A 23,399-nucleotide genomic window follows, 5' to 3' on the forward strand; every position below is an offset into this window, starting at 1 on the left:
CCCAGCCTCGATCCCTTCCTCAAGGGCGAGACCTTGACCCCAGAAACTCCCTGCAAGATCTCCAGTGAACCAAGGCCTGCCCAAGGGGCTCAGGAGTGAAGTCAGCAGAGACACAAGGGCTACCAGGCCTTAGCATTGCACCTGGGCTAAGAAGGTGGTGGTGATTGGGGGGGTGGGGGTGGTGGCAATGCCTAGAGTATGGGGGGAGGCTCTGAGACAGCCCTGTCCCCCCAGGAAGCCCCAAGGTGGCCCCTGCCTGTGAAGAAGCTGAATTTGGCCCCCGCCAAACCACAGCTTTCTGAGGAGCAGGCTGCAGTGCTGAGGGTCGTCCTGAAAGGCCAGAGCATTTTCTTCACTGGGAGTGCAGGTAGTGGGGGGCAGAGTCGGGGGGAGGGGGGGATGGTGGAGGGCGGGATGGAAGAGAGGTGGTCTTGACTTTGCCCTCTGCCCAGGGACAGGAAAGTCTTATCTGCTGAAGCGTATCCTGGGCTCACTGCCTCCCACAGGCACTGTGACCACCGCCAGCACCGGGGTGGCAGCCTGCCACATCGGGGGTACCACCCTCCATGCCTTTGCAGGTAAGTGAGCGAGCGCCCCTGCGGCTATCACTGGGAGCAAGCCAGGCCTGTGGGAAGGGAGGAAGGGGACGTCAGGGTTGAGACAGGGCTGGGGTCTCAGCTGAATAATGTCACCCACAGGCATCGGCTCGGGTCAGGCTCCCCTGGCCCAGTGTGTGGCCCTGGCCCAGCGGCCAGGTGTGCGGCAGGGCTGGCTGAACTGCCAGCGGCTGGTCATCGATGAGATCTCCATGGTGGAGGCAGATCTGTTTGACAAGCTAGAGGCCGTGGCCAGGTCAGTGTGTGCAGTGAGGGCTGGGATCTGGTGGTTTCCATGAGGATCCTCGCTGCTAAAGCACTGCTCACTCCTCTCCAGAACTGTCCGGCAGCAGGATAAGCCATTCGGGGGGATCCAGCTCATCATCTGTGGGGACTTCCTGCAGCTGCCGCCTGTAACCAAGGGCTTCCAGCCCCCACAGTTCTGCTTCCAGGTACCACTCACCCTCCTGTCCTGCCCTCCCCCCCCCAGGGGTCTGCTCTGCTCCCTGACCCCCTTCCTCCGCCATCAGGCCAAGAGCTGGAGGAGGTGTGTCCCGGTGACCCTGGAGCTGACCAAGGTGTGGAGGCAGGCAGACCAGACCTTCATCTCTCTGCTGCAGGCTGTGAGACTGGGCAGGTGGGCTCTGTGAATAGAGAGGGGCCTGCAGATGGGGACCCAAGTGTGGTCACAGGGGAGCATGGGGACCCAAACAAGAGGAAGAAATGCTTCCTGGGCCCGTAGAGGATGGTCACTTTGTGAATATTGAGACCCTGCCTCCCCAGGGCAGGTCCGCATCACCCAGCACAAGGCCTGGCACAGAGTAGGTGTCAGGGAACTATGGTCAGATGGACACACAAGAAGAATTCCGAGATATCGACACTCCCGTTTCACAGATGCAAAAGCTGGGGTTCTCAGGGGTGAAGTGACTTGCCCAAAGTCAGGGCTGGAATTTAATCCCAGGTCTGACTTTAAAATCTAGGTTCCTTCCACTCTTTTCTTTTCTTTTTTTCCTTCCACTCTTAAAGCCTGTGGGGTCACTTGGTGATGCTGGTAGAGGTGGGGGTGGGGAACATTGCCGACATGATCCCTGCCCAGCTAGGACAAACCGTTGAAATGCTACAACTACTCTAACATGGGAGTGGACAGGCCAGGAGGGCAGATGACTTGAGCCAGAGCTGGGCCTTGAAAGCCAGATCAGATTGGGATGGGCTTGGGGGAGGGTAGTGGTGGTGAGCTGCTCTCTATGCCTGGGGACAGGAGGCGGGTAGGAAGGTACACAGCACGCACCAGCATGCACGGGACAAGAGGAACGCTGAGTGGCAGAGCAGGGAGAGAGGGACCCAAGTTGTCCCCCCTCCTCCCACAGTAGTGCTGCGGTACCTAGGCCTCCCCGGATGGAGGAAGACTGTAGATGGAGAGAAATAGAAACACAGGCTCAATTTTTTCCCCCCAAGGCAGCAGGCCAAGGGCTAGAACATTGTCATCTAGATTATAGGCTACCAGTATTACAGGTATCAACATCAGCGCCTGGTCTAGATCCTCTAAACCTCTGGACTGTGCCCACTCAGCATACCAGACTTCCCAAGGAGTGCTGGGGATGGGAGGGTGGCTAGCTTCTTCCTGGGGGCAAGCAAAGGAAAGGGTACCCACCCATGATCACAGCCAAATACCCCCCTCCCCCGCCACACACACACACACACACCCACACACACACTATGCTCAGTCCCCATGTACGGGGTCCAAGTGGAAAAGGATAAGTTGGCCGGCAAATCTTGCCCTCGTGCCCCTGTCCAGTCCCCAGGCCTGACCCATTGCCTGCGGCTTGGGCCATACCATCCACATGCCCCACCTTCCCTGGCATTCAGATGGGCTCTGCCCTAAAGCCCAGCCCCCACAGGTGCTCGAATGAGGTTACCCGCCAGCTCCAGGCTACGGCCACCCACAAGGTGGGGCGAGACGGAATTGTGGCCACCAGGCTCTGCACCCACCAGGATGACGTGGCTCTTACCAATGAGAGGCGGCTGCGGGACCTGCCAGGTGAGCAGGGAGCCAGGGCTGGGCAGCACCAGCTGGGAGGGGCTATCAGGCAGGTATGTCAGCCCCCAACCCCCCACTCCTGGCAGCCTGGGGCCTTGGGATAAATACCCAGGCCACAACCTCTGTGGCCATAAGGCCCTTATATTTACAGAGGTAACTGGTTTTGAGAGGTGTGACCTTGAAAGGGTCAAGGTCACTCAGCCAGAAGATGCTGTAAGTGAGTCTTAAATTCAGGTCTCTGATTCTAAAGCTCCAGATAGGCCTGAGCTATCCCTGTTACCTCCCCTCAAGCCCTGGTCTGGTATGTGTTTTTGGAAACGAAGCCACAAGTGACTAGTCATCTGTTTGCCCCACTCCTTCCCCAGGTGAGGTACACAGCTTTGAGGCCATGGACAGTGACCCTGAGCAAGCCCGGACTCTGGATGCCCAGTGCCCCGTGAGCAAGCTCCTTCAGCTAAAGCTGGGGGCCCAGGTGCGTGGGAAGCAGGGCCTAGACCCTGGGAGCTTGGGCCTCCCCAACCTTGGCCCCTCTGCCCAGGCTGCTCCACAGCTAGAGGGCCCAGCTGTGACCACAGCAAACTCCCTTCCTCCTGTTCCCACCCACCTTCCTGTCTTTAGCTTTCCACTGCCTTCCTGTGTCAACGCCTGGAGCTCCAGGCAGCGTTGCTTTGGATAAGCCCCTTGTCCTTGCTGAAGCTTTGTTTCATATCTCACTCAGGGAGTGAAATATCTCCCCCACACAGGTGCCTTCCGTAGCGTACCCTCTGCTATGAGAGTCCTTCCTTCCACTATGTCGGGGGTGGGCCACATGGGAGCCTTTTCTCAGGTTCCAAAGGGCACCCAAGGGGAAAGTGCAGGCACCGTGTGGTTGGAAGAGGGATGGCAGCTGGGGGCTAGCCCTCGAGGTTGTGGCCCACATATACCCCCCAACAGACGTGGAAGTTTTCAAAGCCCGATGATGTCTGTGACCTTATTGCTGTTTACCTGCTCCCGAGCAATGTCCGTCCCCTTGACACAAGGGGAAACCGAGACCGGGAAAATAAAGCGCCTTGCTGAAGGGGGACACAGTCAGCTGGTGGCTAAGCTAAAAGTAGGACTCAGTGCCCCTCCATGGCAGCCCCAGCCTCCCAAAACCACAGCAGTGGCCCCTGGGCCCGAGGCCAGGCACAGGAATGGGCAGCTCTCCATGCCTTCTTTCCCTTGCAGGTGATGTTGGTGAAGAACTTAGCGGTGTCCCAGGGCCTGGTGAATGGTGCCCGAGGGGTGGTGGTCGGCTTCGAGACTGAGGGGAGAGGTGAGTGATGGGGGTGCAGACCTACTGCTTGGGGCAACAGGGCCCAGGGTAAGTGTGAAGGGAAAGAGTCTAGGATGCAAAGGTGAGGTTCACCTCTGAGCCCTGAAACAGGGCTGAAAAGCGGGACTTCTCCATGCCTCCCTCAGGGCTGCCCCAGGTACGGTTTCTATGTGGAGTCACCGAGGTCATCCGTGCTGAACGCTGGACGGTGCAGACCACTGGGGGCCGGCTCCTCAGCCGGCAGCAGCTGCCCCTCCAGCTGGCCTGGGCCATGTCCATCCACAAGAGCCAGGTGAGCAGCCAGGGCGGGGGGTGGGGCAGGGCAGGGCAGAGGGGGGACGAAATAGGTGAGGGGCAATTTGAGGGAGGCCTTAAAGGCTTTATGGGAGTTGAGCTTGCCCTGGAGGCAAAGTTCCAGACCAGTTGTAGGATAAACCCTTTCTTGAGTGCATTTCCCATCCATGCTCTTCCTTTCTGGGATCCATATACTTGCCCCCGTCATCTCCTGCCCTGCCACTTTCTGAGCCACTACCAGACATGTTAACTTTAATACAGTGGGGCCTTGACTTACGAGTTTAATTCATTCCGTGACGGAGCTCATAACTCAAATTACTCGTATGTCAAATCAAAAAGTGAACGAGTGAGACACGTGATGCTGGGCTGATGTTGTGGCGTTCACTGTGACGTTCGCTGCGCCAACTAGCGGTGGGGTATCTGAAGCTGGCTCGTAACCCGAATTTTAGCTCGCAACTCAAAGCAAAAAATCAGCTGAGAGACGGCTCGTATCTCGAAAAACTCGTTAGTCGGGACACTCGTAAGTCAAGGCCCCACTGTACTTACAACACCTGTATGAAGTGCAGACGTAGTCATCATTCCTGTGTTACAGAGGAGGAACCGAGGCTCAGAGCGGTTAAGTAACATGTCCAAGGCCACACAACCAGTGAGAGGCAGAGCCGGATTCCTTTCCGTGCCGGTCTGACCCAGGCCCGAGTTCTTTCCTTCCACCCCTACCCCTCTCGCTTATCCTGGATGTATCTCCTGGAGCCCCTCCTGCTCAGATGCCCATCCAGGGTCAGCCTAGCCCTCTGCCTTGAGAATCTCCGGGCTGGGCCAGGAGACCCAGGGGCAATAGCTGGGCTGGTGAGGTGGGTCAGGGCACAAAGGACTTCAGGCAGAGCCGGCTCCATCTCTGTCTCTCCATCCCCAGGGCATGTCCCTGGATTGCGTGGAGATCTCCTTGGGCCGCGTGTTTGCCAGTGGCCAGGCCTACGTGGCCCTTTCCCGGGCCCGCAGCCTGCAGGGCCTGCGTGTGCTGGACTTTGACCCCACGGTGGTTCGCTGTGACCCCCGTGTGCTACGCTTCTATGCCACCCTGCGGCGGGGCGGTGGCCTCGGCCTGGTAAGAGGGAGTCACCCAGTGGTGGGCCAAGGGACCCTGGGTAGGGGTGGCAGGGCCTTCTCTGGCTCCATTGTGGACGGGGCAGGAGGAAGGAGATGCCGGCCCCCAGGCTGTGGCCCTGGAGGACAGCAGAAGCTCGTGACTCAGGTTCTCTGGCTTCAATCTAGGAGTCCCCAAATGATGATGAAGCAGCCTCAGACCAGGAGAATGTGGATCCAAACCTTTGAACCACAAAGAGAAGACAGAAGATGGTCTCCCCCTCCTCCCACTCCTGAGTGAGCTGGGACCCCAGGAGATAGCAGGGGAGGATGGCCAGTGCCCATTCTCCCGTCATTAGGGTCTCTCAGCCTCCTGGCACGGGCACAGGGATAATGCTTCCCACCCATTTGCCAGCTGTGCCTCAGTTTCTCCCCTTGCGCTGGGTGAGCTGCTTCCAGAGTCAGGAATCGTCTTTCTGTGCCAGTTGGGAATGGGCCTGTGGTGGTATCTGGTGTTAGAGGACAGAGGGCTGGCCACGGGACCACCGTCATGAGGGCCGCCCCCTTTGGGCTGCAGAGGGAGGGGTGTTCCAGGAGCAGGAAGAGGCACGTGGGTCCTGTGGGACTCAGGCCGGTACAGGCCCCAAATGGAGAAGGGACCCTGAGGTAATTTCACAGCCAGGACCAACCCCCGCCTGAGCCTGACGTGAGGACACGCACAGCACACTGCACGCCCGTCTCTTAAGCTGCTTTTTGGGGAAAGAAATAGTGAGTGAGGATTGAAATGGATGTTCTACGGTTGAGTTTATTTATTTATTTATTTTAATAAATATTGTTGAAAGTATTACATAGGTCCCCTTTTTCCCCCATTGATCCCCTCCAGCCTGCGCCCACCCCCTGCCCCAGGCCTTCACCACCCTATTGTCTGTGTCCATGGGTTATGCATATATGCATACTCAGATGGTATTTATTTAGGACAAATAAACTTGTGAATTATGTAAGGACTGTGGGTTCCTCGGCTCTCTTTAAGAAGGCACACCCCTGCCCTGGCTGGTGTCGCTCAGTTGGTTGAGCATCTTCCCATGCACTAGGAGGTTGCCGGTTCGTGGATGGGAACAGGAGAAACAGACTGGGGATAACTTAAGCAGGAGAGGAAGGTAATGGAACAGAAGGCTAGCTCGAACAAGTGATATGAGGAGCCCAGAAACCCAGGCTTGGGAACAGTGGGAACCAGGGAGGCTAGAACCACTGGCAGGAGTGGAGCTGGGAGCAGCTGGCCAGGAGGACCTCTGGCCACCCCTGGGCGCCTTTCACAGCCACCAGGGGAAGGAGTCCCGAACTCTTCTGCCTGCTCACATCACTCAGTCCAGACCTAAAGGCAGGTGTGTGGCTGGCTGGGCTTGGTCTCCCATGCAGGCTCCGCAGCCTCTGGCAGGAGCTGAAGGTGCATGAAGGTGCAGGAGGTACCAGGGCTTCTGCTGGGAGATGGATCTTACATCATCCCCAGAGCTGGCTGTTGAGGATGCCCGAGGGTCCTCTCCTGGGATTCTCCTCTCTGACCCCATCCTCGACACACACTGCCAAAGCACCCCTCACCCTCCCAGCCCTTTCCCCTCACCCAGGCACTGGTTTCAGCTTTCCCTAGTTCCATATGGACTTGCTCTGCTGAAAGATGGCTTCCTCACGAGCCTGCCTGGGCATCAGCACGTCCTGTCCTCATTGTGCAGATGCTCTCCTCTTCTGTGCAGCTGTGATCTGCCTTGAGGGCAACGATCACCTTACAAGTCTGTCGTGGTTCTCAACCTTGGCTGCACATTAGAATCACCTGGGAATCTTTTTTTTTTTTTAATATATTTTATTGATTTTTTACAGAGAGGAAGAGAGAGGGATAGAGAGTTAGAAACATCGATGAGAGAGAAACATTGATCAGCTGCCTCTTGCACACCTCCTACTGGGGATGTGCCCACAACCAAGGTACATGCCCTTGGCCGGAATCGAACCTGGGACCCTTCAGTCCGAAGGCCGATGCTCTATCCGCTGAGCCAAACCGGTCAGGGCGGGAATCTTTTTAAAATCTTGATTTCTGGGCCTCATCCTCCAGAAATTCTGCTTCTTTGTTACTAATGTTGTGGCCCCACCCCATAACAAAGAAACAGAATTTCTAGAGGATGAGGCCCAGAAATCAGGATTTTAAAAAGATTCCCAGGTGATTCTAATGTGCAGCCAAGGTTGAGAACCACTACCCTAGAACAGTGGTCAGCAAACTGCGGCCCCTTGAGTGTGGCTCTTCCACAAAATACCATGTGCGGGCGCGCATGTACAGTGCGATTGAAACTTCGTGGCCACACTCAAGGGGCCAAAGAGCCGCATGTGGCTCGCGAGCCACAGTTTGCCTAGAACAGTGGTCGGCAAACTCATTAGTCAACAGAGCCAAATATCAACAGTACAATGATTGAAATTTCTTTTGAGAGCCAAAATTTTTAAACTTAAACTATATAGGTAGGTACATTGTTATTAACTTAATTAGGGTACTCCTAAGGCTTAGGAAGAGCCACACTCAAGGGGCCAAAGAGCCGCATGTGGCTCGAGAGCCGAAGTTTGCCAACCACGGGCCTAGAATAAGGCAGGTGCCTTGGTAGCAAGAAACTTGGCTTAGCAGCCCTTGTGTCCCCACAGCTCTCAGCATGATGACTTTAGAAAGGAGACACTTCATAAAATGGCTGATACATGAAAGAACACACCACCGTTCCAGGCTCCTTGAGAGGCAGGGGATGGTTACTCCAATTCTGCAGGGGAGGCGGCTGAGTCCTGGGAGTGAGGCAGTGGCAGAGCTGGAAGAGAACCCTTGGCCTCCCCTTGGGAGTGAGATGTGGGCTGAGATGGGGACTGGTGGAGTGCCCACCATCATGTATCCTCAGGGGAGTGGCCAGGGGAGGGCTTAGCTAGGCATGACCTCATCCTTTCCGAGGGGCTGGCATATTCTGCCCACCCCCACAGGGCCAATGGTCATGCTCAAACCCTCAATCTCAGAGCACCCTGGCCAAGCACCACACACCGTGGACCACTAGGTGGTGCCAAGTGGCCGGTCAGTCCCTTCCCAGAGACCTGGACGATCCTTTGTCTGTTGCCTTGTTGGGGCACATGGATACCTCAGGAGCTGGGAGCCCAGGAAGAGCAGAGAGGAGGAGGTTCCTTTGCTGAGGAGCTCGTGCCTTATGGTTTGTGCTCATTAGCCCTCTGGTTTTTTCACAATAACCCCGAGAAGACGGGGGAACATTATCCCCACCTGAAGGGGAGAGAAAACTAATCAGTCTCTCGAGAGATTAGGTGACTTGGCCAAGGCTACACTGCAAGCTGGGTCTGGAACCCAAGTCCCAGGATCCTGGGGTTTTTAGCAGAAGGCCCTGAAGTCAGATACTGGCTTCCCACTTCCCGTGTGACCTTGGACATGCTGCCTAAACCCTCAGCCCCAGTTTCACCATTAGTGAAATGGGGCGAACAGCTGACCAATGAAGTCAGGGCAAGAGCTGGATGGGGCCAGGCGTGCGGGAAACCCTCCTGGTTAGCTCTCTTTGTCCTTCATTACTCACCTAAAGTGGCCACCCTGCACCCCTCCTCCCATCCCTACCCTTTCCCTGCCTCCCGAGTGGCCTGGAGAATAACAAAAAGAATTCGCCGGAGCCCAGATTAAGTGAGCGCTTTCTTTCAGTCTTCCAGCAGACACAGGCTGTGCCACCCACTAGGAGGTAGGGGAGAGTGAAGTTTTCCCCTCTCTGTCTCCCAACAAACATGACGTCTCAGCCCTGATCTGTGAGTGCATTTGTCACAACTGCCCCTCTTTTTTCCTCTCTTCTTCCTCTTCTCCCTCTTCTCCTTTTTCTTTTTTGTTAGTCCTCACCTGAGGATATTTTTTCCATTGATTTTTAGAGAAAGTAGAACGGAAGAGGAGAAACAGAGAGAGAGAAACATCGATGTGAGAGAGACACATTGATTGGTTGCCTCCTACGACTGGGCCAGGGATCGAGTCTGTAATCGAGATACGTGTCCCTGACAGAAATCAAACCCGAGACCCTTCAGTCCGAGGACTGAGACTCTATCCACTGAGCCAAACCGGCTAGAGCTCTGTCCCTCTTCTTATCAAGCATGTATGAGGGCCATCTTTAGATCTACTTTACAGAGGAGGAGACAGACACAGGTGGGCAGCTCAAGGTCTCAAGGCTGATGGTGAGGCCAGGCTGGACACCCAGTGTCTGAGGCTTCACCTCAGTATTCAGGGCCTTTGCAAAAAGGAGCATGGGCTACCTTCTGGCCCCTAGCTTTGCCCGAGAAATTCCACACTCAAAACTCCATTTCTTTAGGATTCCAAGAGCATCACCCGCTGAGCCATAAACGGCTGGGAGGGGCCACGATGGAAGGGGAGAGGCTTGGAAGGAGACACTGAATAGGGAAGTGAGTGAATTCCAGGTACCAGACAAGCCCTGCAGGGCGGGCAGTGACCATGCCTCTCGCCCCTGGCTCCAGCTCCCTCCTTTAGCCTCACAGTCTCCCGGCAGATACTTCTCCCCGGCTGCCCCTCCCCCCCTCCCCCGGCTTGTATTGGGTAAGCAGAGGCCCAGCTCACCTGGGAAGGTGCAGAGTGAGGAGGGCGTCCAGGTACAAGCTGGGGCTGGGAGGGCCGGCAAGGGCAACCTGGGGGCAGGAGCCAAAGACCTGGGAACCGAACCGAGGGTGGAGGCAGGTGTCTAAGAGGCTCCACAACACCCCCACCCCACAGACACCCCCATCCCCACTATAGGAAGCCCTATCTTCTGGGCTCTTCGCCTCCCTGAACACCTCCCAGCTCTGGGGGCTGCAGTGGAAAGACCACGGCATCCAGCATCAGATGCCACCTGGTAGCTAGTGCATGTCATTCCCCGCCCCGAGCCTCAGTTTCCTCCTCCTCAGAATGGAGGTGGGGTGGGAATAAGCCCAGCTTGACCATCTGCTGTCGGGTGGATCCTGGGACTGTGCTTGGTAAACTGTGGAGGACTGTGCACACCCCTGGGCAGGTTTTCAGCTCCACTCCTTTCTCACTACCACGCAGGGTGGCCTCCTCCCCTCCCTCCACCTCCTCTCCACCCCCCACCCCCGCCCCCTTCACCCTGGGCCCTGGCACCGCACTCCATGCCTATTTAAGGCAAATCTCCTGATCTCCTTTTAAATAACATTCTCTCCTTGTTATGCAGAAGACAAGCAGGGCTTCGGGAAAGAGGAGGAGAGCCCCAAGTATCCCATCGGAGGCTGGAGGGGGGAGGGGGGCATGGGGGCAAGAGGCATGGCTCCCTCCTCCCACCGTGAGCTTGGGAAAGTCCTTGCCCCCACCCCCGCCTCCACTTTGGTCCCCTCACTTCTTAGGCCCTGGATTGGCTAGAACCTCTTAGAGGGGCTGAGACAGCCCTCACTCCCTGGGGGTGGGAGAATGGGGGATGCTGCTAGCCCCCAGGCCCTGGGAGGGGGGGGGCGGTATGCTTGGGTGAAGAAGTGGTGCAACCAGGGTGGTAGTGAGGGGAGAGGGAGGATCTGGGGTAGGATTGAAATCTGATCTCACAGCCTGCCCAGTGTGAGGATGAAACAACTGCTCTTTGGTTTTAGAATCTGAGGCTCAGAGAAGCCAAGAGACCTGCCCAAGGCCACACTGCCAGTGAGCGGAAGGGTCTCTATGCGACACCCGACAGTGAGTCTTGTCAGGCACCAGGCCTCACTCAAAGCCCCTGCACATACTCTTCTGCCTGTTTCACCTCTCAGGCTGGCCCCGACTCCTGCCTTCTGCCTCCCTCCTCTTTTCCGCAGGCCCACCACGCTTCTCCCCTCCTCCTGGGTTCCTGCCCCCCCCCGCCCCCCACCTTCCCACTGCAGGACCCAGCAGAGCCCTTCCCAGCAGCTCAGTTCTTTCTCTTTGAGGCCCAAGGCCCTACTCTCCTGATGCCTGCTCTCCCCTCTTCCCAGTCTTTCTCCAGGTGGCCCTCCCCAGCCTCCCATCTCAGCCCCACTAATCCCCCTGTGGTCCTCACATGACTGAGCCGCCCTCTCCAGGGTTCAAAGGGAGAGGGTCAGGGATCCTTTGCAGCTCATGTTGCCTCCTCCGGACCAGGCACTCATTCCTCAGGCATGTGAGCCACAGCAGGCTGTGCCCCCCCTCCCCCCTCCCCCTCCCCCATCAGTGTCAGGCTGCGGCTGGACTCAGGGGTCAGGGGACAGAGTGAGGAAGATGGCCTGGCCTCTTCTTCCTCCGAGCACTGAGCGCAGAAAGGGCCAGATCGGTCAGCTGGTCCAGTGGCCTCATTTCACAGATGAGCAAACTGTGGCCCAGGGAAGGGGAAGGGAGGCCAGGGGTCCCACTATGAGACAGAAGCCAAGCTGGTGTGGACTTGATCCCTGGGGGAGGAGGGTCTATTATAGGAGGAGAGTCAGCTCCTTGTTTAATGGGGGTGTCCCTGAGCTTCCCAGGGTCTTTCTAGCTTGGTTCTACCATTAACCCATTGTGTGCCCTTGGGCAAGCCCCTTTTCCTCTTTGAGCCTGTTTCCTTGTGGAAAACAGATGGGTTGGATAGATGATAGATGAGGTGCCATCCCATCAGCCCAGCCCTACTCCCCCAGGCCTCTCTTCTAGGCTCCTGCTCTGGCCCAGGCCACCTCATAGCTCACCAAGATTGCTCCGACGGCCTCTGCTGGCCTCCTCCGTTCTCTTCCCCTCTGATTAACCCACACACACATCGCTCAGGTAACCTCCTGAGGCTTGGGAACCTCCCATGGTGCCCAGGGGCCTCCCTCAGAATAAGCCACCTCATCACCTGGCAGTCGGCACATCTCGCCTGCAGTCCGACCGTGGACTCAGTTCCTCCTGTGCCGAGGGCACGAACAACCCCTCAACTCGGGGGACTGTGGTGCGGACACGCTACCCGGCACTCCTGGCTCTCTGTGCTGGACAGGCTGCCCGTCCCACTCTCACTCTCCTTCATTCAAATCGGTGAGGTCCCCTCAGGCTGGCCAGGTCCCACTACCTCCTCGCGAGGCCACCGTCTGGGCCCCATCAGAGGTGACCCCGCCCACTTGAAGCTCCCACCGGCTGGACTCCGCTCGCCTGCCTGCACCTGCAGCTCCCACCACCCGGTGGGCAGTGTAGAAGGGGGGCTCCCAGAGAACCAGCTGGCAAGGCACTGGCTGAGGGAAAGGCGGGGCCTGTGGGCTGCAGCTCACTCCCCTCCCTTCCCCCGGGCTCTGTTTTTGACACAGATTATCTTTGACCTTCAGAGACATCCTCAGCACCAACTTCAAAAAAACTCATAGTTGGACCTCAAGGCAGACTCTTAACTGGAGGTTTTAGACCCTGTGTTGCCCTGTTCAGATGATTCGCGAAATCAGAAAGACTCAGAAAGCTTCCTGGGTTAGAGCATCATCCCACTACACCGAGGTTGCAGGTTCAATCCCCAGTCAGGGCACACGCAGGAAGCAACCAATGAATGCATAAGTAAGCGGAACAACAAATCGATGTTTCTCTCTCTCTCTCCCTTCCTCTTTTTCTCTAAAATCCATCAATAAAAATAAATAAATAAATAAAAAGAGGAGAAAAAGAAAGCAAGCTTCCCCCAAAGACCCAGGAAGTGGTAGCTGGTAGAAAATCCATGTTATTAGAAGAAACTGCTGAGGGAAGAGAAGCCAGACCTAGGAGCTTAGAGACCACCCACTCTGGGGTCTGAACACTGCTTCAAGCACTGGTAGGGCCTCCAAGCCTCAGTTTCCTCATCAGTAAAGTGGGGACAATACTACCTATTAGATGAGAATTAGATGATGCATGCAGAGTGCTTAGCTCATGGCTTGGTACCTCATCTATGCTCAAAATATGCTAGCAATAAGCCTTATTGATGACAGATGGACCCAGGCCCCCAGCTGAGGGTGGGGAGGAGGGCTGTCGAGAAGCAGGGAGGCACCAAGGCACAGGTTGCTTAGCCAGAGGTGGGCAGCTGGTTAGAGGCTAGAATAAAACACAAAGTCCCCAGCCTGTTGCTAAGCAGTCTATATACATTACCTCATTGAAACCTCAGTCTCTTCCTCAGTCAAAAATAGGGGTTTGGAACAGAAGCTTCCTAAGGCTTTTCCAATTCAGCGAGTACTTGTAAAAGGTTTTCTGTGTACAAAGTATTTTTCACTTTGTAGTCAATCTATAGTCCTGTGTGTGTTGTAATAGTTGCAATAGTCACACAACTAGATCTGGGACAGGAACCAGGAGGAAGGCTCCGTCTTCCCCCAGGACCTGGTGGCAGAGGGTTCTGAGAGGGGTGGGTGAGACCTGAAGCTCCACCCAGGGCCCAGGGAGGGGCATGGCCCTTGGAGACGACGTCATAGAAGCTTGGCTCTGGCTCCTGCCCCGCGTCCGGTTCTGCCGGGCTATGCCGAGGCCCAGAGGCCTGGGTCTGGAACTCATCAACCCCACCTGTCAGCCCTCCATGGCTGGCTCGCTGGCCTTTGGTTATCACTAAGGAGAGTGTGGCTTCAGTCCAGGGGCCCTGAATCCCTTCCCTCCTAGCAACCTTCGGGCAGGGAGATGTGTTCCCATCAGCCAAGCATCCCCAATTTGAGCTGTTATATGACAGGCTCTGTGAAATACGCAAAGACCTCACTATTCATAAATATTTACTGAACACCTACAGTGTGCCTGGCCCTGAGCCGGCTGCAGGGAATCAGACAGACATTCCTATTTGCTCTAGTAAAACAAGCTGTAAAGGAAAGCTACGTGTGATGGGAAATAAAAGAGAGGAATTCGCTTTACTCAAGGAAAACGGAGAAGGCCTTTGAGTGGAGAGAGGATGCATAGCTGGGAAAAGCATTCCAGAGAGAGGAAAGGGCCCCCGAAAGACCCCGAGATAGGGACATGCGGCGTATTTGAGAGCCACAGGACCAGTGTGAGGTGGGCACACAGTAGGCTTGCCCTCAATAAATGCCAGCTGAACAAATTAACCAACGATCATAAGGATTCCTGCTTCCAGCCAAGGTGGAGCAACAGGGACTGGACTGTATTCCCACTTAAAACAACTGAAATGCCCAACAAAATATATGAAACAATGGCCCTGAAGACATTGAACGCCAGACGATGAAAAATATAGGGTGTCTCCCCAAAATGTATACACACTTTGAATCATTATAAAGGCAGTGTTATTAAAATACATTTCATTTTTGGGGGGTGCAGACGGGAGCAGGCTGGAAGAGGTTAATGGGGGGGAAAGGAGGACCTATGTAATACTGTCAACAATAAAGATTTTAAAAAAGACATTTCATTCTCAAAACTGAGCTATCCTCTGTTACAGTGCCCATACATTTTTGGGGGACACCCTGTAGTGACTCCTGTGAGTCAGAAAACAAATGTGGTGAGCCCCACTTTACTGCCCGAAGCTTCCAGACCAGGGCAGGCAGGTGGAGTCTGGTGGTCTAGGCCCTGGAAAGGTGACGCCAGGGGTCTGGGGTCACAAGGCAGAGACTGAAAAGGCGAGAGCCGCACAGAGAGCTCTGGAGCTCCTCCGAGGGCCCCTCTTCAGTAACTCAGCGCAGTGCCTCCATGTGAGGGAACCACTGGAGGCACAGGGAGAACCATGCAAAGGAATTAGCACAATCCTGGGAGCTGACGCAGGGCTGGGAGCAGTGCTGGTTCCCACAACCAGAGTGGAAACCTCACAATTAACGGGGCATTGAGTGGAGCACGCAGAAGAATTTTTGGCTCAAAAGTAGGTCAAACTAAATGCTGTTCTGGCCCCACCTAACAAAAACAAGATCTGAAAGGACCAAACTATTTTCAAATGACTTTTGTACCCCAGAACAAAGCTCAAGAATATTTATACAAATACAAAAATAGCGCCCAGCAAAACAAAATTCACAATGTCTGGCAACCAATAAAAATTAGCGTGTATATAAAGAAACAGGAAAATATGGCCCATGATGGAAAGAAAAACCAATCAATTGAAACCTACCCAGAAATTTCACAGATGACAGAATTAGGAGACATGAACATTAAAACAGTTATTAAAACTCGATTGCATAGGTGCAAGAAGATAAAGGAAAGAGTGCTGTGTTAAGTAGAGATATAGAAGATATTTTTAAAAAAATATTTTTATTGATTTCAGAGAGGAAGGGAGAGGGAGAGAGAGATAGAAACATCAATGATGAGAGAATCATTGATTGGCTGTCTCATGCACGCCCCCTACTGGGGATCGAGCCTGCAACCCGGGCATGTGCCCTTGACCAAAATTGAACCCGGGACCCTCAGTCCACAGGCCGACGCTCTATCCACTGAGCCAAACCAGCTAGGGCTAGAAGATGTTTTTTAAAATACACTACATGGATTAATGGAACATTAGACATGGCAGAAAATTAGTGAGCTTGAATACATAGTAATAAAAACTATCTAAAATAAAACAGAGAGAAAAAGCTTTAAAAAGTATAATAACGTCAGTGAGCTGAGACAACTTCAAGTGACCTAATACCGACGTGTAATTGGAATCTCCAAAGGAGGGAGAAGGACAGAAAAGATTATTTGAAGAAAAATAAACTGAAACATTTCCAAATTTGATGAAAACTATAAATCTGCAGACGTAAGATACTTAATAAACCCCAAGCACAATAAACATAAAGAAACTACCAAGCTCTGATCCTCCCTGTCAACAGGCAGCCCCCTCTTCTGCGGTGCCAGCCCCGTCTGACACATAATGGTTCAGGACTGGGTAAGTACATTTGGCCACACTGAGTGCCTGGTCACCAGGGCAACTTTTAACTCTACAATGCGGATATTGTTGTCATCAATGACCTCCTTATTGAACTTAACTTCACAGTCTACATGTTCCAGTATTATTCCACCCATGGCAAGTTCAATGGCCCAGCCAAGGCTGAGAACAGGTAGCTTGTCATCAATAGAAGGCCCATCCCCATCTCCCTGAAGCAAGGTCCCACCAACATCCAATGGGGTGATCCTGGTGCTGAATATGTTGTGGAGTCCACTGGTGTCTGCACCACCTTGGAGAAGGCTGCGGCTCACTCGAAGGTTGGAGCCAAAAGGGTCATGTCTATGCTCCTTCTGCTGATGCCCCCACATTTGTGATGGGTGTGAAACATGAGAAGTATGACAATTCCCTCAGGATTGTCAGCAATGCCTCCTGCACCACCAACTGCTTGGCCCACCACTGGCCAAGGCCATCAGCCGTGACAAGTTTGGCATTGTGAGGGACTCACGACCATCGTCTATGCCAGTGATGGCGAACCTTTTGAGCTCGGCGTGTCAGCATTTTGAAAAACCCCAACTTAACTCTGGTGCTGTGTCACATATAGAAATTTTTTGATATTTGCAACCATAGTAAAACAAAGACTTATATTTTTGATATTTATTTCATATATTTAAATGCCATTTAACAAAGAAAAATCAACCAAAAAAATGAGTTCACAGGTTCGCCATCACTGGTCTATGCCATCACTGCCACCCAGAAGCCGGTGGAGGGTCCCTCTGGGAAGCTGTGGTGTGACGGCTGAGGGGCTGTCTAAAACATCATCTCTGCTCCCACTGCTGCTGCAAAGGCTGTGGGCAAGGTCATCCCTGAGCTGAATAAGAAACTCACTGGCATGGCCTTCCATGTCCCTACCTCCTAATGTACTGGTTATGGATCTGACCTACCATTTGGTAAGAAAGATTCCGCATATGATGACACTAAGAAGCTGGGGAAGGAGGCATCCTGGGCCCCCAAACGGCATCCTGGGCTGCACTGAAGACTAGGTTGTCTCCTGTGGCTTTAACAGTCACACCCACTATCCACCTTCAATGCTGGGGCTTACGTCTCTTTTTTGGGGGGGCGGGGAGGCCTTACATTGCCCTCAACGACCACTCTGTCAAGCTCATTTCCTGGTGTGACAACGAATCTGACTACAGCGACGGGGTGATGGACCTTATGGCCTCCAGGAAGGAAGAGTGACCTGGACGACCAGCCATACCCAGAACACAAGAGGAAAAGAGAGGCCCTGCGCTGCTGGGGAGATCTTGCCCCCAACTAAATCTCTCAATACACTGAGAATTTCTCATCTTTGACACAATTTCATTCCCAGACTTCCTGAAGAAGGGGAGGGGCTTAGTATGTACCATCAATAAAGTACACTGTACCCAGCCAAAAAAAAAAAAAAAAAAGAGAAAGTATACCACCCAGCCAGTGTGGCTCAGTGGTTGAGCATCAACCTATGAACCAGGAGGTCAGGGTTTGATTCCCCATCAGGGCACATGCCTGGGTTGTGGGCTCAATCCCCAGTAGGGGGCGTGCAGGAGGCAGCCAACCCATGATTCTCTCTCATCATTGATGTTTCTCTCTCCCTTTTCCTTCCTCTCTCTCTAAAAAGTCAATAAAAAGATACTTAAAAAATAAAAAAGTGAAACAACATGGGATGAAATTAGAAATCAATGACAAAGTAGATGTTCGCCCTGGCTGGTGTTGCTCAGCAGTTAGAACACTAGCCCTCGGACCAGAGCTCAGGTTTGATTCCTGGTGAAGGGCACTTACCTGAGTTGCATGTTCAATCCAGCCACGGTTGGGGTGCCGTCTCTCTCTCACATTGATCTCTCTCCCCCTCCTCCCTCCCTTCCACTCTCTCTTAAAATCAATGGAAAAAATATCATCTGGTGAGCATTTTTTAAAAAAAGAAATATTTAAAAAAAGAAAAGGAGGAGATGTTCAAGAAAGTTTGAGATGGGAGATGTTTTAAAAAGTCAGTTTTTGAACATCTTCCATCTCGAACAATTTGGTTCTCAACCAAGTTGTTCACGGAAAATGTCTTGGTTGTTGAACAAAACTTCAGTTCTTGACCCAACAACCTTGCTGATGTCTGTATGATCAGTCACGTGTCTCTCAGGCAACAAAGGAGAAAATGTCTGAGTGTGAGTCAATTTACTGCTAATCTTCAAGTACTTAACATCTCAGGAAATTGTCCTCTGAAAATGTGTGTGTGTGTGTATGTGTGTGTGTGTGTTGCTTTTGGGGATCTGGATTTTGGGGATCTGGAACAGATTAATTCAATTTACATTATTTCTAAGGGGAGGGGGGAGGGAATGATTCCATTTTCAAACAATTCCTTTCTGGAACAGCCTTCCAAATGAATTAAGTTTGAGAACTGAGGTTCCACGGCAGTACCATCCTGCAGTTCAGGGAGGTTGTTTATTGTCCCAGGTCACATAACTGATAAGTGGTAGATCTCTCTGTCTGATGACAAATGAACTATGATCATCCTAAAAATCGTTTCCTCCTCTCAACCTTCTGGTTTCTACCAGCAGCACCACCAAGCCCCCAGGCCTGAACCCCTGCCGTTTCTTCCAGCGTCGGTGTACCAGGACAACCAGCAATAGGGCTGGAGACGTGGGGAGGGGGCCAGGCAGGCAACCCGCACGGAGGTGGGGGGAGGAAGGGAGGACCTGACTGCTTCATGGATTTAATGTTGCTACTAACTTTTTTTATTTTTTAAAATATATTTGTATTGATTTCAGAGAGGAAGGGAGAGGGAGATAGAAACATCAATGGTAAAAAAGAATCATTGATCAGCTGCCTCCCACATGCCCCCCACTGGGGATGGAGCTCACAACCTGGGCATATGCCCCTGACCAGAATCGAACCTGGGACTCTTCAGTCCGCAGGCCAACGCTCTATCCACTGAGCCAAACCAACTAGAGCGCTACTAACTTTTTAATCCCAACTTTAAAAAATATATATATATTTATTGATTTTAGAGAGAGAGGAAGGGAAAAGGAGAGATAGAAACATTGATCAGCTACCTTCTGTACACTCCCTACTGGGGATAAGGCCCGAGACCGGAGCCCCGACCAGAATCGAACTAGTGACCTCTGGGTGCATGGGACGGCACGCAACCAACTCAGCCACACTAGCCAGGGCGTTGCTACTTTTAATCCCAACCTATTCAGAGTTAAACTGCCAGAAGGTTAAAAGCAAGGGGTTTGAGGTAAAACATACTCGGCTTCCAGTCCTGCCCTGACTTCCCTACATTCCTGCTCTGTGATCTTGGGGCAGCTTCTAAACCTCTCTGAGCCACATGTGGAAAAGGGATTTAACCTTTTGGGTTAGAAATCTTGTGAGGGAAGATTGATTCTTCTAGCAATAGACAAGGCTCAGGTCACCTGCCCCCACCACACTTACTCCATCCATCCCTCTGAGGCTAGTTTACTTCAAACCATTTGAAAAATACACTCAACCTGATTAGATGGTGACATCTTGTAATGCCTGCTTAAGTTTACCTGCCTGGGATGTTCTTCCAGGAAGTCTAGTGAGCCGCAGTGAGACAACCCCCACTCAGCAGCTAAATGGAGCTCTTCGGCAACATCCCCTTCTTCCTAAGCCTTTCACATGCTAATGCGCACTGTGGACCTCCCAGAGCTTTGGGGAGGGGAGGGGGGAATGGAGCCTCCCAAACTTACTCCCTGCAGCACCGCCCGGTATCTCCCGAGAAGGCGCGCACCGCCTGCTATTCACTCACCTTGGGCAATCTGTTTCATAATCTCTTAGCTCCAGCCTCCCATTTCCAGCCTCCGGAGACAGATTTCCTACCAAATCCAGCTTTCCTCTCCATCCAGTCCTGCTGCCCTCCACCCGGCCCCCGGATTCCCGGTCCCTCCCTGGCCCCCTCCCACCAAGCTCTGTGAGGCCCGGTGCTTGTCCTTCTCTCCACCTCCCGATGACCTTGGTCGAGCTCACACCAGGGCCCTACATGGACCCAATTCTCCTTGTCTTTTTACCTGACACTCCAGCCGAACCAGGCCCTCACACCCTGAGTTTTCCCACACCCATGCCCTTCCCTCTGCCTAGAATGCCCCCAGCTCCCCCTCTTCAGGTTCGGGCTCCAGTGCCGCGACCTCCCACGTGCCTTCCCAGCTGGCCTGCCTGCAGGCTGCTTCATCACTGGTGCGGTCCAGTGTAGTCTTTGATATCTAGTAGGTGCCCATAAATACCCGGAGTTGGAAAGAATGAGTCTAATCCACCTGCATTATACAGTGGGGGCACAGAAGTGACGGAGGGGGCCTCCTCAGGGCTCCTCTGTGAGCTAGGCTTTCTCTGCCATTCACTTTGGAAAGGAAGTCCCCCAGGGGCCAGGTGAGTCACCTTTCTCTGGGAAGACAACTGTCTAGAGCTCACGGTATAGACTTCAGCAAAGATGTTGAGTGGAATCCTCTTGTCAGCTGGCCCTTTGGGGTCCCAGACTGCACTATCCATTCCGAAAGCCCATGGTTCCTACTCTGTTTCTGTCTTCCTGCTGGCATTACCACCACCACCACCACTGTCTGAGGCAGAAGCAGCCTGAGGAATTATCCATCCAGGGGGCCCACAAAGGCTTCACAAGGTGCTTAACCTCCCAGGCTGTGTGCACAGCTCTGTATGTCTGTGGATTTCTGGAGCCAGCATCCAGAGATGCCACCTGAGTCTCAAAGGGAGTTGAGGGGAGGGCAAGACCCAAATGACATACAGAACAGTTATCTGTCTGGCCTCTCATTATAAAGGTGTTAATACATGTAAGGTTCATATTACTATACCTGAGTTGGCTCACAGCCTGGTTTTGTAAGTAAAAGGTGTTTTTTTTTAATAGATAACTTAAAAATTTTTTTAATTATATTTTTAATCAGAGAGGAAGGAGAGAGATAGAAACATCAATGATGAGAGAATCATTGATTGGCTGCCTCCTGCACGCCCCCACTGGGGATCGAGCCTGCAACCTGGGCATGTGCCCTTGACTGGAATCGAACCCAGGACCTTTCAGTCCGTAGGCCGATGCTCTATCCACTGAGCCAAACAGGCTAGGGCAGTAAAGTTTTATTTGAACACAGCCATGCACATGTTTTTGTAAGGTCTGTGGCTGCTTTCCTACTATAGCTCTAGAGTAGTTGCAACACAGATGTAATTGTATAACTCACAGAGTCCTCTAAGGGTTGGTTGCCATTATGATAGTGGTGATACAGATGAACAACAGTAGGCCTCAAGCTACATAGCTAGTGATCTGGGGGTATTTACTTATTTATTTATTTATTTTTAAAATATATTTTTATTGATTTCAGAGACAGAGCGAGAGGAGATAGAAACACCAATGATGAGAATCATTGATTGGCTGCCTCCTGCATGCCTTCTACTGGGGATCGAGCCCACAACCTGGGCATGTGTCCTGACCAGGAATTGAACCTCAACCTCCTGGTTCATGGGTCGATGCTCAACCCTGAGCTACACCAGCCAGGCTCAAGGATTCTATAACAAACCTGCTGTGACCTCCAGTACGAGCTATTGGGGACGGAGGAGTGGGTAGGGAGAAGCTGACTTTATGGCTCTGCAGAATGACCTCACTGCCTCCAAGGTCCGAAGTGATTAGACCCGTGTACCTTTGATACCTCATTTGCTCCAGTCACATTGGCCTTCCTCTCGTCTGTCAAATGCACAAATTTTCTTCTTACCTCAGTACCTTTGCATATGCTGACTTAACTGTCTTTTTCTGTCATTCAGGTCCCAGCTCAGATATCACCACTCTCTTCTGGGGCCAAATCACTCTTTATGCTTACATGGCACTTGTAAGCAAAGTGTTTTGTCCACTTGCTATTGTTTTTTGTTGGTCTCCCTGAATGTAATGTGAGGTTTCTGTCTCATTCACTGCTGGAGCCCAGTGCCTAACAGTGGGTTTTCTTATGTTACTCAATAACTGTTTATTAAATGAATGAAATGATTCTTGAACAGAGTGTATCTTCTCTTCCTGGCTCTGTACACCCACTCACTGAGCCACATTTCCCTTCTCTGAGCCTCAGTTGCCTCCTATGTAAGGTGGACTATGAGGTTTAGATGAGAAGCTCCTAGCCTTTTGGTTTGAACATTCTATGACATGAAAGCACTGCCAGGGCCCTGACATTGGTAGGAGATAATAGGTTTGGAGATAATAGGTTATATTTGACTATGAGCCTCAGTCCCAGCCCAGGCCCTGGGATCAGATGGTAACATCTCTACTGAGGGATGAAGGAAGGAAGAGATGAGGGAGTAGGAGGAAGGGAGACCCAGTATCTGGCAGGCAGGGAAGGCTCTGAGAGCTGCAGGCCCAGGGCCAGGAAGGAAGTGCCCAGAAAAGGGAGGCAGACAGGAAGTGGGAGCAACCCCACCTCAGAGGCATGCCTTTGAGCTTCAGCGTTGTTTGAAATTTGTATTACAAGTATGCATTAATTTTTTTTGTGTGTGTGTGTGTTTTATTAAATTTATTGGGGTGACATTGGTCGACATGACCATGTAGGTGTCAGGTGTGGGTTTCTATGTTACAAGATCTGTATATTTGTGTGTGTTTTTAAAAATTGATTTTAGCCCTAGCTGGTTTGGCTCACTGGATAGAGCGTCGGTCTGGGGACTGAAGGGTCCCAGGTTCGATTCCAGTCAAGGGCATGTACCTTGGCTGCAGGCACATCCTCAGTGGGGGATGTGCAGGAGGCAGCTGATCGATGCTTCTCTCTAATCAATGTTTCTGACTCTCTATCCCTCTCCCTTCCTCTCTGTAAAAAATCAATAAAATTATTTTAAAAAAATAAAAAATAAAATAAAAATTGATTTTAGAGAGAGAGAGAAACATCAATTTGCTGTTCAAGCATTCACTGGTTGATTCTTGTATGTGCCCTGACCAGAGATCACACCCGATACTTTGGCATGTCAAGATGACACTCCACCCTAGCCGGTTTGGCTCAGTGGATAGAGCATTAGCCCTTGGACTGAAGGGTCCCAGGTTTGATTCTGGTCAAGGGCACATATCTCGGTTGCAGGCTTGATACCCAGTCCAGGTCGGGGTGTGGTCAGGAGGCAACCAATTGATGTGTCGCTCTCACATCAATGTTTCTCTCTCTGTCTCTCCCCTTCCTTCTCCACTCTCTTTAAAAATCAATGGAAAAATATCCTGGGGTGAGGATTAACAACAACAACAACAACAAAAAATGACACTCCAACCCTCCAGCCGAGCTGCCTGGCTAGGGCAGTATGTATTAGTTTTGCAACTGAAAAAATTAAAATGCACGTGCCCTTTGACCCAG

General features: G+C 52.5%; 1 protein-coding gene across 1 annotated transcript; it reads left to right on the forward strand.

Annotated features, from left to right (window-relative positions):
- The first annotated feature begins 176 nt into the window (after positions 1 to 176).
- Positions 177 to 6,205, forward strand: PIF1 (PIF1 5'-to-3' DNA helicase). The gene is made up of 11 exons (XM_006093455.3): positions 177 to 367; positions 453 to 578; positions 699 to 852; positions 934 to 1,048; positions 1,127 to 1,233; positions 2,495 to 2,634; positions 3,000 to 3,106; positions 3,841 to 3,928; positions 4,075 to 4,220; positions 5,136 to 5,327; positions 5,495 to 6,205. The coding sequence occupies exons 1-11, from the start codon at positions 199 to 201 to the stop codon at positions 5,552 to 5,554; spliced, it is 1,404 nt and encodes a 467-aa protein (XP_006093517.1). The 5' UTR covers positions 177 to 198; the 3' UTR covers positions 5,555 to 6,205.
- Positions 6,206 to 23,399: the final 17,194 nt, after the last annotated feature.

This window comes from Myotis lucifugus, unplaced genomic scaffold (assembly GCF_000147115.1).
Source record: "Myotis lucifugus unplaced genomic scaffold, Myoluc2.0 scaffold_115, whole genome shotgun sequence".
Lineage (NCBI taxonomy): Eukaryota > Metazoa > Chordata > Mammalia > Chiroptera > Vespertilionidae > Myotis > Myotis lucifugus.

What these genes read in the sequence shown, in the direction of transcription:
- PIF1 (XM_006093455.3), top strand. Translation starts at nt 199, where the DNA reads ATGGGGGGAGGCTCTGAGACAGCCCTGTCCCCCCAGGAAGCCCCAAGG. An exon ending in CTTCGAGACTGAGGGGAGAG is followed by an intron (nt 3,929 to 4,074) that starts GTGAGTGATGGG and finishes TGCCTCCCTCAG; the next exon opens with GGCTGCCCCAGGTACGGTTT. An exon ending in TGTCCATCCACAAGAGCCAG is followed by an intron (nt 4,221 to 5,135) that starts GTGAGCAGCCAG and finishes CTCCATCCCCAG; the next exon opens with GGCATGTCCCTGGATTGCGT.